Raw genomic sequence first — 14,325 nt, 5'->3', positions numbered from 1 at the left:
TATAGGGTTTGGGTATAGGGTTTGGATTTGGGTTTAGAATTTAGGGTATAGGGTTTATAATTTAAAATTTAGGGTTTAGAGTTTAGCTTGAAGCGTTAACGTCGTTAAAATTAGCGTTTTTATTTTTTGTAACTATTTTTTATTTAATTTAATATTTTTTAATTAATAATCTATGTGTCATTTTGATTAGTTTTAAAGGGTGGAGTAAATTTAAATATTCACCCTAAGGAATGAACCTAAGTTCTGTCCTTATTAAAACATAGAACTTAAAGCCTTAACTGCAAGTTTATGTTTGATAGATAGACTTTCTTTTTCTTATATATCACCAATAAATCCAGATAAATCATTAACTAGGTGAATTATTGTTTACAATTTTTACAAACAACAATGTAAAAAATAACTTACATAAGATTAAGATATACGGATGTTAAGATGAAAATATCAAAGGTAAAAGTCATTTATGTACTTGGTTTGTATACATATATGATATATCCAATCTCTAGAGATTTATTTTTTCAGAATTAATTTATAAAGCCTACAGAATGTAAATTCTTCTTGAAGAAGATCATATTTTAAAATGTAAATATTTTAGTGATTTCTCCTCCACTTCACAAATAACACAGGTGGCAGATCCTGAGCTTATTAGTGGATAAGAAAAACTATTCATAAAACATTACAGAATTCTAGTTTATATATCTTCTACACCGTAATGAAGAAAACTGGAAATGTGAATTTGCGTGTGAAATAAGACTTTTGCTGTCTTCTCAACCATGATAAATCTTTTCCGTTTAAGATACTCTTAAATGTTTTGAGGAAAACAAAGATGTTATCTTTAAGAAGTGAGAATTGGGCCAAATGGCCATAGTTCACTGGCATAAGATACCCCTATGTAAGATGAGTTTTAAGATGATCCACAAATATTCTGTGACCAAACCAGAAAAAAAAAATTATTCAAAAAAAAAACAGAAAAGAATGGGCTGAAAAGGGAAAACCCTAACTTACGTAATGATATCTAAGTCGATATTATTGTATCAAACTTTGTTTGTTTTTGAACTTCCGGGTCTTCATTTCCTTAACGCCCAATAACACAAACACATGGGCTAACATTGTGTCTTATTGTTTTCTTTTTGGTTGACACTGAGTATTTTTATTGTATCAAACTTTAGTTTCAGCCTAAAAATTAGTAAGTGCTTTTGCTTAACATTTGTTTTCTTTTGTTCATTGTCTGCGTTCCCACTATATAACTATTGGTCAGCTCTTTTAAAGAAAGTTGTAACATTGGTTGCAAATAACTTTAAATTAGCTTCTTTGAAATTTTAAAATAAAAAGGTTAAAGTGGTCGTGCACATGAACATGATCTCCAACAAACTCGAAACAAAGGCTATAAAGTTGGAAGAGTTTGATAATGAAGCCATGCTTTTTAGTTGTATTGTTGTATTCCTTAAGAACGGCTTCTTTTAACCAGCTTTGCTGTTAAGAAAACTACGTACCATGAAGAATATTCTCTCTCTCTCTCCGCCTCTCGTCCTTTATTTTAGTATTAATAATCTGTGACGATCAATGATAGTAATCATATATAAAATTAGTTCCTCTGTGAAGTTAAGCGCGCTCGCGTAATTAAGCTTCAATATAGCTGAGTCCATCGCAACTAATGTTTTGAAAGGCATATCGTTACACCAGTATCGATAAAGAAAATCTTCGGACCGTCGATTTCTTAAACTAAATATGCTAACTTGTCCAAATGCATTATGCATCTATAAAATAAGACGTATACGTAGTAAGTAGTAACATCAAGTATAGCATATTAACTTAAAGTTAAAATTCAAGATAACCTATTATATATAAATTTCAAGGTAACTTTACTTAATTAATAGATAGATCTCTAGGTCTCAAGCATCGACGGTTCTTCACAGAGTCATCTCTGCGACTTTCCCACTGGAACTGTTATCTTCTATGGAGTTTCCCGGAACTCTTGCTTTCAAAACCCATTAGTTGGGCTATTCAACGTCGATTTCGACTTATGTGCGTTTCTTCGAACGCGAGCTTTAGGACTACAAGTAAAGTGTTTCTATGGGTCTCTTCTCTCCTTAGCCACATCTATCTTTCGACATGTTTTTGTTATTTTTGTCTATCAGTTTATCGTCGAGAATCTCTCCAGTTGTAACCGACTTAGCCCATTGGGTCTTTAATTTTAATATAAGTATTTCGTGTTCAAAAAAAAAAAAAAGATCTCTAGGTCTTTGTCTTCTCCCACTAGTAACAATTAATTATATATATGTCACCTACAATAACCTATCATTTTGATTTAATTACAAAGTTTATATCCTTGCATATCATACCTAATGTATATATACATATATATCTTCTATGTTGTATGCTATATGATACTTTTTCATTGTGTCTGGTCCATGACTTTATCTTTGTCTCAAAACGTAGATTTCACTAACTATATTAATATATTGCTGTTACATATACCAGAAAGAAAGGAATCTTAACGAAACCAAAAAACATATACGTTACATTCAACTTTAATATATAACGAGATTTATACATGCACATATAAAAACAAAAGACTACGGATAAAAACATTTATAATAATTTAATATACAACAATATATATTACTACAACCCTTTTGTCAATATATATATATATTACTACAAGAATTTGACTAATTGAACTATTACGAAAGTAAAACATTTGTTTTAGTTTTTTTTCATCTGTTTTAGTTTTTAAATTTGTTTTAGTTTTTTAATTTACCAATCAATATTTAGAAAGTACAAAACATTTGACTAAAACTCTATCACACAGCAAAATATTTAGAAAGTACAAAACATTTGGAACTAAATTTTAAGAAATATTAAATTTTAAATTTAAGTTTAAGATTTGTTGTTTAACTTTGAAAATATTAGATTTAATGTCTAGATTAGTGATTTGAGATATATATTTTATATAGAGAGTTTAGGGCTTGGAATGTAGTGTTTGAGTTTAGATTTAAAATTTGAGATTAGATTTAAAATTATTAAATTTGAGTTGAATTTTAAGATTTTGACGTTATAATATGAAAAATAAGAATTTAAGGTTTATTTTTAGGGTTTAGGAGTTAAAAACATATTTAGGGTATATGATTTTAAATAGCCACAAATTTTTCGTAGCAAAATCGTAACAAATTATGCTGCGAAATTGATATGAATTGCTACGTTTTGCATTTCGTAGCAAATTCGCAACAAATTCATGGCTTTTTCAATTTTGCTACGAAATTTATAGATATGGCCATGTTTTTTACTCGTGACTTCGCCTCTTTCTCTTTGGAACTATAAATCTTTAATAAAATTTCAAAATGAAAGCTATACATCTTTATTCTCTCTTACTATAAATGCTTAAAACACACTAACAAAAATCTATCCTCTAAGCATCTCAGATCATCTTCACAGATCAAACCATATGTTCATAGACAACCTAGATCAATGTTAAATATTCATCATTGTTCCTCTTATTCAACTTTCCCTCTCAATCTCATCATCTCCATCTACACTCACTAAATACCCTTGAGTCTTTGTACATGTTGCATTAGTCTAACACCATTATATTTGCTTTGATGTTTCAAGTTATCAATCCAAAGTCTTCATAAACATTGATAATTACATATTTTCTCAACCCATGCATTTTGTATTTGCCACCATTGAGATTTGATAAAATACATTTAGTAAAAAAGATTTGATAAAACTAAATCGTTTTGGGCTAGCGGTAAAAAGATTCCAACTGGAACTTCTACTATATATTAGATATGTTTTGGCAACATAACGGTATCGTATTGATGGATTATTGAATACCCAGATACAAGACCTCGTGGGTTTAGTTTTCAAGTCTAGAAAGTTTTTGGAATCTCCCATCCTACTATATAAAAGCAACTAATTTTGAGGCATCTTATGAGTGCCACAAAGGACAAAATATTCCCCACCAATCAAACTGCCACGTCATCAAGAATGTTTAGATGATGGGTCTCGAACCATCCAAACCCATCAAAATAGTCAGTCCATTGTATAACTTATAGGGTCCTTTTCCTTAGCCTCTTGCCTCAGACGTCTCCAGCGACTCCAAATCTGTTCGTCTATCCAACTTCACCGGTGTAACTCCTACGACTACAACAATGGCACTTCAATGCTCCCTAATAACTCATCAAGTGAAGACTCTTTGTACCTCTCCACATCCCTCCTCTCAATCAAAGATATCTATGCCTCTTCAAGAAACCATCATTACTTACTCAGTTGAAACGCATCACCGTATACAGTATAACCTCTATAAATTAATAATGTTGGGACTTTGAAATTTTATTAATTTATAGAGAAATTAATTTACAATTTTTTCTTTTTTAGTTTTTTTTCTATTTTTTCTATTTTTATTTATAAATTAAAAATATATTTTATTTTACCGTATATACATTAATTTTTTTTTTAGAAATTTGACTTTCACATTGTTTTTATTATATTACTTGATTTATATTTTTATGTTTCATAGAATTTATATGTGGTTTTTTATATAATTTTACTAAATATATCAAAATATATTGAAATGTTAAGAAAAAATATAGGTATTTTCAATGGAAATATAAAACCAACAATATAACGTTTAGTTTGTATTTATATGAAATGTATCTTACAATATGTTTAGTTATCGATTCAGAATACTGAAAATATATGGGCTCGAGAACTATTTTTCTGCAGCATTTAAAATGAAGAGTTTTGACTGTTGATGGTTACTCTGAGTTTGGCTAATCTATTGATTTACTAAATGTACTTTACTTAACCTGCTATTGATATATAAGCTTGTATATGATACTACATTTGTTTAGCTTAAAAGAAGTGCATTATGATACTGTTTACTTTACAGTCAGGAAAAGGAAGTGCAACCAAACAACCTCAAAGGATATGGGGAACGGCTAATGCAAAGGTGGATGAATGGGTGAAGACTACAGTTATAACTTCATTAACAAATTGATGTTGAGCTTTTTGTTATCACATACAAGTTGGGAACGTCCAATTGACGGTATGGTGAAGTGCAACTATGATACTGCTTCCAATACTAACGATGGATGGGTTTTACGGGATCGTCTTGACTGAGGTCATCTCTTTTAGGGATGGCATGACCGAATTTAGAGGCAGAAGCAATGGTACCAAGCACATGCTTATGAGATCATGGATGTAAGCAACAATATCAAATGGTGGGCTTCGAAAAATAGTTTACATAATTCATTTGTCTTGCTTTTTGTTCTCTCAATCACATAGGACATGATAGCATATCTGCACCATATAATTTTTTCAGATTATCATCTATCATAAATCAAGTTAACAAAACAAATCGATGGGCCATATAGACCTATTAGTTTTCAGTCGTAATAATATTATAATTTTTTTTTATTTTTAAATTATGTATTGTAAGAAATTAAACATGGCTGATTTGAATATAAGTATTAAAACTAAAGTTTCGTTTAATAATATTAAAAATTTGAAATTCTATCATTATTTAAGTTTTATATTCTAATATTTTTAACATTATTTTTATAATATATTTTTGTATACAATCACAAACCATTTGACATCTTTAATCTTGAATGAGACCATCTTCTCTTTTTTTTGGACAAATAGACCATCTTCTCTCTATTTCCAAGTTTAATCTTGCAAAATTCACCTATATCAAATAACGTACACTTCTTCTATGGCGAAGCTGTTACTGTTACTATTAACTACATGAAATTGATTTAGTGAAAAAAACTAATGGAATCATTAATTTGATTTGTCACAAAAAGTCAGTGCATCATATAGTTTTTGAGATTCAAATAATATACAAACATATGAAATAAATTACTCCAAATTGTTATAAAATAAATAGTAACGTGTTAACTAAAAGATAACTTAAATTATATCCCCAAACTAAAACTGAATTTATACTCTCAAAATTTTAGTGATACAATTAATTAAAAATAAATCAAACTATTAATTAAAACAGTTTGTTTTATGGGGCTTGAGAGGAGTAACAATTTTGGAACAAAAGAAAAATCAAGTTATTGTTTATTTTAATATTTGATGATTACAAGTGTTTTGGATCAAAAAAGTTCAAATACTATTACAATAATATTTTTCATATATTAAATTAGTGTACAGATTAATAATTAACACTACTTTAAATAAGAACTGATTAGAAAAAGTTACAAAAATTTAATATGAGACAAAATAATGAAAACAATGTGAAGTTCTTCAATTCAAGAAATTGCAATGAAAAAAATTAAAGTTATCATCTGTTTTATTATCTTTTATATTCTATGATTTATAAGAGAAATACTATAAAAATTCCAAATATAAAAATACTATAAAATTTATAATACACACGCGCGGACAAAAGGATCTAGTAGTTGTAAAAGAAATGTTTAAGTAACTGTCATTCACTTAAATATGTTAGCTAGACGTCTATTATGTTACTCATAACTTATAAAAATATAATTTTAAAAAATAATAAATTTTTGGCGAACTTAGAGTAATTAAAAAAAAAAGAAATATTCAATTGAGAAAATGAAGCCTGGCACACTAATTTACTTTTGAGCAAGATATAATCATACAATCGACACGTGTCCCCACTCCTGATGCGACGCACTTTTTTTCTTTTGGTCTTTCTCTGAAAAAATGAAAAAGAGGGAAAATTAGGAAAAAGCCCCATCTGTTAAGAACAATATGGATAGCTGGTAACCAAGCCAAGGAAGAACGGACCGCGTCCAGGTCCAAGACCAAGACCGCGTCCAAGAGAGAAAGAGAGAGAGGCGGCCAATGCATTGGACCGACCTTAAACCTTAGATTTAGGACTTTCCCTTTCTCTTCACGTTTATCTATAAGAGGTTTTCCTTTTTACTTTAGGATAAGGATATGTATAATTTCCTTTTATCCATATCTTGTAATCCCCTATATAAGGGAACACTTTGATTAATGAATAACACACGAATTCCCCTATTGTTCACAACACGTTATCAGCACGATAGCCTCTAATCAACTGAAACCAAAATCGATACCTAAAAGCCTATCACCGGCGACTCAAAGCTAAACCCTAGACGTTCTCCATTGTTCCAAAAGCTTGACATCCTCAAGACCGAACGTCCTCAGCTTCCTGATCGCGTCCTCAGCTCGCACACAAGAAGAACGCATCCGTCCAGCAACTAGCTCGCAGCTCGCGTCCGTTCCCAGCTCGCATCCGACTACATCAGCGACCCGATAGGAGGCAGCAAGCGTTCTTTCTCAACAGCTCGAGGTTCTCAGGTGATCCGGTTCTTTACCTCTACAAAACTAAGGTATGAACACAATCTGAGAACATAGAATAAGATCGAAACCCTAATCCATCATTATGGAAATCTTATTCTTGTTGAAACCTTAAAAGAAAAGTACAAGATCAAAATCGACAAAGTCTTAGAACTAGAAAGTTAAAATCGATTCCAAAACTAGAACTTGATTGTATGATGATTGATTGAATCTGAAACCTGATAAACCCTAATGAAGGAATCGAAACCCTAAAACCCTAAAAGATAGAAATCGATTGTATGATTGATATTGCTTGTTTGATTTCTTGCTTATTTTTGAAGTTTAGGAAAGTTAGATTGTTCTTCTTGAAATAATCTAACTAAGAACACAAAATACTTAAGGCCTTGAAACCTTAACATAAGGTTGATAAGAATTCATAGATTGGAAACCCTAGGTGTTATGAGAAGTAAAATAAGGTAGATTGCTTACATGAATCCGAACATGGTAATGCATTCATAATTGATTGAAACAAGATCGACCAGCATATAGATCATACGAGTTTAGGTTGTTAGAAAGCCTATAGAACCGTGCGGTTCATGATTGATAGCACCATGGTCGATTAGAATTGTTTGAATACCATAAATGCATAAGACGTGTTGTGGCCGAGCTTGCTTATATCCTGCGGCCACGTGAATCACATTGTGAACCTAATACCTTACATGATGATGTGGTTCAGATGTCGAAAATAGCAAACAGAGACTATGCACCCCTCAATCTCTCCGGAGACAATTACTTACAGTGGGCACTAGACACAAGGATTAGTCTAAAGTCCAAAGGACTCGGTGATACTATCATCGAAGACAACAATGAGAATGAGAAGAACCGATACAGAGCCTTAGGCCTTATGCGGCATCATCTCATTGATGGTCTTAAAGATCAGTACATGACAATCGAGAATCCACTAGATCTTTGGATGGCTTTAAAGAATAGATATGATCACCACAGGATGGTGTTGCTTCCTAAAGCAAGGCATGATTGGATGCATCTAAGATTCTTAGACTATAAGTCGGTGGATGATTACAATTCAGCTCTATTCAAGATTGTCTCAATACTAAAGTTGTGTGGTGAAGAGGTAACCGATAGCATGATGCTTGAAAAGACTTATACTACCTTTAATCACTCGAATTCTGTGTTGCAAGAGCAATACAGGACGAAGGGTTTTGCCACATACACTGATCTGATCTCATGTCTACTCCTGGCCGAGGCAAACAATGAACTCCTACTAAAGAGTAACGGAGTTAGACCGGCCGGGACAGCACCACCACCCGAAGCCCATGAGGTTGAGAAGAAGGATCCCAATGAGACATACTTTGTCCAAGACAACAAGAAACCATACGGCAATAGCCGTGGTGGATTCAAGAGGCGTGGACGTGATAACTCAAACGGCCGAGATGGCTACTCAACTGGCCGGAAAGGAAACCACAATAACCGTGGTCGTGGTTCCAATTACGGCCGGGGTCGAGGCAGCTACGGCCGCGGACGAGGTGGCATATCCAAACCATCTTACACGTCCAACAAGTCTCTATGCCATAGATGCGGCAGTGACAATCATTGGGCAAAGAATTGTAGAACTCCGAAACACTTGTGCGACCTCTACCAAGAGAGCATCAAGAACAAGAACCCGGAGGCAAACATGATCCAAGAAAACACCCATGAGGACAAGGGATATGGGTATGATGCTGACAATGAATCCGACAAGGACAAACAAGATGACCTAATGGATTATGAGACATCCGATTGTCTCAAGGACTAGTTTTCGAGTCACATTGTCTTATTGCTTTATGTTTTGATTTGGTGTTTTTATTTTATGTAATGGAATTTTAATAAGAAGAGTTTTAAACATCTTATGAAGTCTCTAAAGTTTAGAAAATTTTGTTTATAGAATGAATGATGAGATGAGTGTACTTGTGGTGGATAGTGGCACAAGTCACACAATACTTAGAGACAAAAGGTACTTTATAAATCTCATAATGAAAAGTGTAAAGGTACACACCATTGCGGGTGAGGCTAGCCTGATTGAAGGTCACGGCCAAGCCTATGTGATGATGCCTAAGGGCACTCACCTAGAGATCAAAACCGCCTTGTATTCCCCAAGCTCTAGAAGAAGCTTATTGAGCTTCAAGGACATAAGGTTAAACGGTTTTCACCTTGAAACATGGGAAGAAGGAAACAAAGAATTCCTTAACATAACCTTGATCACCAAAGGCAATAAAAAGATCCTAGAGACAATGCCCGCAATGACCACTGGTCTGTACTATGCAAGGATCAGTATGATCGAGGCAAATGCCTCCGAACTATTCACTTTATGGCATAACCGGCTTGGCCATCCCGGAACAGGAATGATGCGAAAACTGATGATGAATTCACAAGGGCACACATTCAAAGGAGTTATCCCACGAAATCTCACATGTGCAGCATGTGCACAAGGGAAACTCATAATCAGGCCATCACCAGCTAAGGTTCACAAAGAAACCTTAAACTTTCTGGAAAGGATTCAAGGAGACATATGTGGACCAATACACCCACCTTGTGGGACGTTTAGATACTTCATGGTCCTCATTGATGCATCGACCAGATGGTCACATGTCTGCCTACTATCCACTAGGAACCTAGCCTTTGCACGGCTGCTTGCCCAAATGATAAGGCTGAGAGCACACTTTCCAGATTTCCCTCTTAAGACTATACGTCTAGACAATGCTGGTGAATTCACGTCCCAAGCGTTTAATGAATACTGTATGTCCATGGGGGTAAGAGTAGAGCACTCCCTGGCACATGTCCATACACAGAACGGCTTGGCCGAATCATTCATTAAATGGATCCAGCTGATAGCCCGGCCACTGCTTATGAAGTCTCAACTTCCGGTATCAGCATGGGGACATGCGGTTTTACATGCAACGGAACTGATTCGCATCAGGCCATCTAGTGAACATATATATTCACCATCCCAATTACTCACGGGTCAAGAGCCAGACGTGTCCCACATCAAGACATTCGGATGTGCCGTCTACGTTCCAATTGCTCCACCACAGAGAACTAAGATGGGACCACAAAGGAGGATGGGAATATACGTAGGATATGACTCCCCAAGTATCATAAAGTATCTTGAGCCAACAACCGGTGATTTGTTTAAGGCCAGATACGAAGACTCACAGTTTGATGAGTCCAAATATCCGTCCTTAGGAGGAGATAACAGCCGGTTGATTTCAAAAGATTTAGAATGGTTTAGACCATCAATATCTTGGCAAGATCCTCGGACTAGAGAGTGTGATCTAGAAGTCCAGAAGATAATACATCTACAAGAGCTAGCTAACAAGTTGCCAGATACATTTGCTGACCCCAATAGAGTAACAATGTCACACAACCCGGCTTGTAATGCACCCATAAGATTGAACGTCCAAGATGGACAATGTCAAGTGGCTACAGAGTCTAAGCAACGTTTAAAACGTGGTAGACCAATTGGTTCCAAAGATAAACAGCCTCGGAAGTCCAAGAGAGGTGCTGGATCCGAGAGCATCAAAGAAACCGTCCAGGACATTGATGGACCGGTCGAGCCATGCGTACCGGCCACACCCGATGATCCGGCCGTTCCTCAAAGTGAGGTCCGGGACGCTGGGCTTCACGGGACAGAAGAGCCGGACAACCAAGAGATCTCTATAGACCATGTAATGTCTGGAAAACAATGGAACAGAAAAGATATCAACGTTGATGATTTATTTGCATACAAGGTAGCACTTGAGATCATGGATAAAGATGAGGATCTAGAACCCACGTCCATACAAGAATGCATGCTAAGATCAGATTGGATCAAATGGAAAGAAGCTATAAACGTGGAGTTAGAATCATTGAGAAAGAGAGGCGTTTTTGGCCCTATAAGATTGACACCAAGAGATGTCAAACCAGTGGGATACAAATGGGTCTTTGTAAGGAAGAGAAACGAGAAAGGAGAAGTAGTGAGATACAAAGCACGGCTTGTAGCACAAGGATTCTCCCAAAGACCTGGAATAGATTATGAGGAGACTTACTCCCCTGTGGTGGATGCAACTACACTAAGATATCTAATCAGTCTGGCAGTGAAAGAAAACATTGACTTACGCCTAATGGATGTAGTAACTGCATACCTATACGGACCACTGGATAATGAAATACACATGAAAGTTCCAGAGGGCATTGAGCTCAAAGATAAGAAAGGTTCTCGAGAACAACATTGCATAAAGTTGAACAAAGCTTTATATGGTTTAAAGCAATCAGGTCGAATGTGGTACAACAGATTATCCGAGTACCTAGTGAAAGAGGGTTATAAGAATGATCCAATAAGTCCATGTATATTCATAAAGAAGTTTGACAGCAAGGGCTACGTGATCATGTCTGTCTATGTGGACGACCTGAATATTATAGGAACCTCTGGAGAGATTTCCCAAACAGTTGAATGTCTAAAGAAAGAATTCGAGATGAAAGACTTAGGGAAGACTAAGTTTTGTTTGGGATTACAGTTTGAGTATAAAGATAATGGCATCCTTGTGCACCAAGAAACTTATACAGAAAAGATACTCAAGCAATTCTATATGGACAAGGCTCATCCCTTGCCATGTCCTATGGTCGTAAGGGCCTTAGACCTTGAGAAGGACCCATTCGGACCAAAGAAGCCGGACGAGGAAGCACTCGGACCGGAAGTGCCTTACCTAAGTGCCATTGGGGCCTTAATGTACTTGGCTAGTCATACTAGACCGGACATAAGCTTTGCCGTGAGCTTACTATCAAGATTTGGTTCTTGTCCAACCTTAAGGCACTGGAACGGAGTGAAACATCTGTTCAGATATCTGCAAGGAACAAAGGATCTCGGTTTGTTCTACACCAACCGGCCAGGAGAGAGCTTGGTTGGATATGCAGATGCTGGGTATTTATCTGACCCACACCAGGCTAGATCTCAAACGGGATATGTATTCACACATAGTGGAGCCGCAATAAGCTGGCGTTCTACCAAGCAGTCCTTAGTAGCCACATCATCCAATCATGCCGAGATCATAGCCATGTATGAGGCAAGCCGGGAGCTTGTCTGGTTGAGGAACATGACCGGCCATGTCTTAAGAGAGAGTGGTCTGGCCGTGGGACAAGAGAAGGAGGAACCAACGATCATCTACGAAGACAATGCGGCGTGCATTGCTCAGCTCAAGGAAGGATACATCAAGGGAGACAGGACCAAGCACATCCTGCCCAAGTTCTTCTTCACCCACGACTTGCAGAAGACAGAGGAGGTTCAAGTAGTTCAAGTTCGATCAAGCGACAACTCAGCCGACCTTTTCACCAAGTCTCTGCCGACCTCAACGTTCAGGAAGCTGGTTCATCAGATAGGGATGCGCCGGCTGAAGGATCTTCAATGATGCCTTCATCAGGGGGAGTATCATGCGTTGTACTCTTTTTCCTGTCTATGGTTTCCATTTTTCCCACCTTGGGTTTTTGGTTTTCCTAGAGAGGTTTTAACGAGGCAACATCGTGCATGGTACGAGCCCATATGGTTACAGCATCCAAGGGGGAGTGTTAAGAACAATATGGATAGCTGGTAACCAAGCCAAGGAAGAACGGACCGCGTCCAGGCCCAAGACCAAGACCGCGTCCAAGAGAGAAAGAGAGAGAGGCGGCCAATGCATTGGACCGACCTTAAACCTTAGATTTAGGACTTTCCTTTTCTCTTCATGTTTATCTATAAGAGGTTTTCCTTTTTACTTTAGAATAAGGATATGTAATATTTCCTTTTATCCATATCTTGTAATCCCCTATATAAGGGAACACTTTGATTAATGAATAACACACGAATTCCCCTATATCTTGTAATCCCCTATATAAGGGAACACTTTTTTTCTTTTGGTCTTTCTCTGAAAAAATGAAAAAGAGGGAAAATTAGGAAAAAGCCCCATCGATATTTTACTAATATCTGACCAGAATAACCTCATGTGAGTCCCATTACCCGTCCATAAATATGGGCTTCCAACAATGCAATTCTTCCCTTTTCTCCTTCTAATCTCACTCTTTATATATTTGGAAGATTTTTTTTATTCTTTTTTTTTTGGTTAAGCCAGGATGTCTACAATTCATCCGGTTTTATCATGTGAACCGGGTCAAACAACCCATGTCCCAGCTTTCGAAACCGGGTTCACTCCATGGGACAACTCACACCTCTTCTCGGTCTTCGACTCATCAATGAATAAAATAACTCACTCGGTTCATGAGTACCTAAGCCCTGATTCGGTAAACCGGTCTGGTCCAGACGTTGTTGCAACAGATAGTTATACAGATGAGCGGAGAAAGAAACGGAAGTTATCGAACCGGGAATCGGCTAAGCGGTCAAGGGTGAAGAAACAAAAGCACTTGGAGGAGATGAATATCCAGCTAAACCAGCTCAAGATTGAGAACCGGGAATTAGAAAACCAGATCCGGTACGTTATACAGCATTTTCAACGAACAGAGACGGAGAATAATCGTCTGCGTCTTGAACAACGTTTGCTCCATAGTACGTTGTTGAACATCAGACAAGTTTGGATGTTACATCAGATCGACCGGAGCTCAGACTATGTCACATGGCCTTACGATGAAAATACTCGTGTTACGGTCCAACATGATCCATCGGTCATAACAAATCATATCATCTTATAGTTTGTGATTTCTGAAATTGATTTCGACTTTAGTAAAACGAGAATACCTTTGTAAAAAAGTTTTTATAAAAAATGCATGCATGATCTCTCTTGTAACGTTAACAAATTAAATCTCGTTTTCTTTAATATGTTTTCCATTTCATTACATAATTATTTAATCTTGTCGTGTTTGAACTTTTTGATAAAGAAAAAGGTTACTGGTGTAGTGTTACAAAAAAAAAAGAAGGTTACTGGTAGAATGTGTCGCGCGCGCGAACCTTTTCATTCAACTGGTTCTTTTTTTTTTGTAACTTACATTCAACGATTTCTTTTCATTCTAAATATTGCGGGGTTGATCTAG

The 14,325-nt window shown here is 36.0% G+C and overlaps 1 protein-coding gene across 1 annotated transcript; it reads left to right on the top strand.

Annotated features, from left to right (window-relative positions):
• Positions 1-12,140: 12,140 nt before the first annotated feature.
• On the top strand, positions 12,141-14,307 carry LOC106453531 (basic leucine zipper 4-like). The gene has a single exon (XM_013895772.3). It carries the CDS (start codon positions 13,414-13,416, stop codon positions 13,984-13,986), a length of 573 nt encoding a protein of 190 aa, XP_013751226.2. The 5' UTR covers positions 12,141-13,413; the 3' UTR covers positions 13,987-14,307.
• The last annotated feature ends 18 nt before the right edge of the window (positions 14,308-14,325 follow it).

The sequence above is a fragment of the Brassica napus genome, chromosome A9 (genome assembly GCF_020379485.1).
Source record: "Brassica napus cultivar Da-Ae chromosome A9, Da-Ae, whole genome shotgun sequence".
NCBI classification, from domain to species: Eukaryota; Viridiplantae; Streptophyta; class Magnoliopsida; order Brassicales; family Brassicaceae; genus Brassica; species Brassica napus.
This window is presented reverse-complemented; position numbering and strand designations above follow the sequence as displayed.

Excerpts from the sequence above, each read along its gene's own strand:
- LOC106453531 (XM_013895772.3), top strand. The coding sequence starts at position 13,414 with ATGTCTACAATTCATCCGGTTTTATCATGTGAACCGGGTCAAACAACC.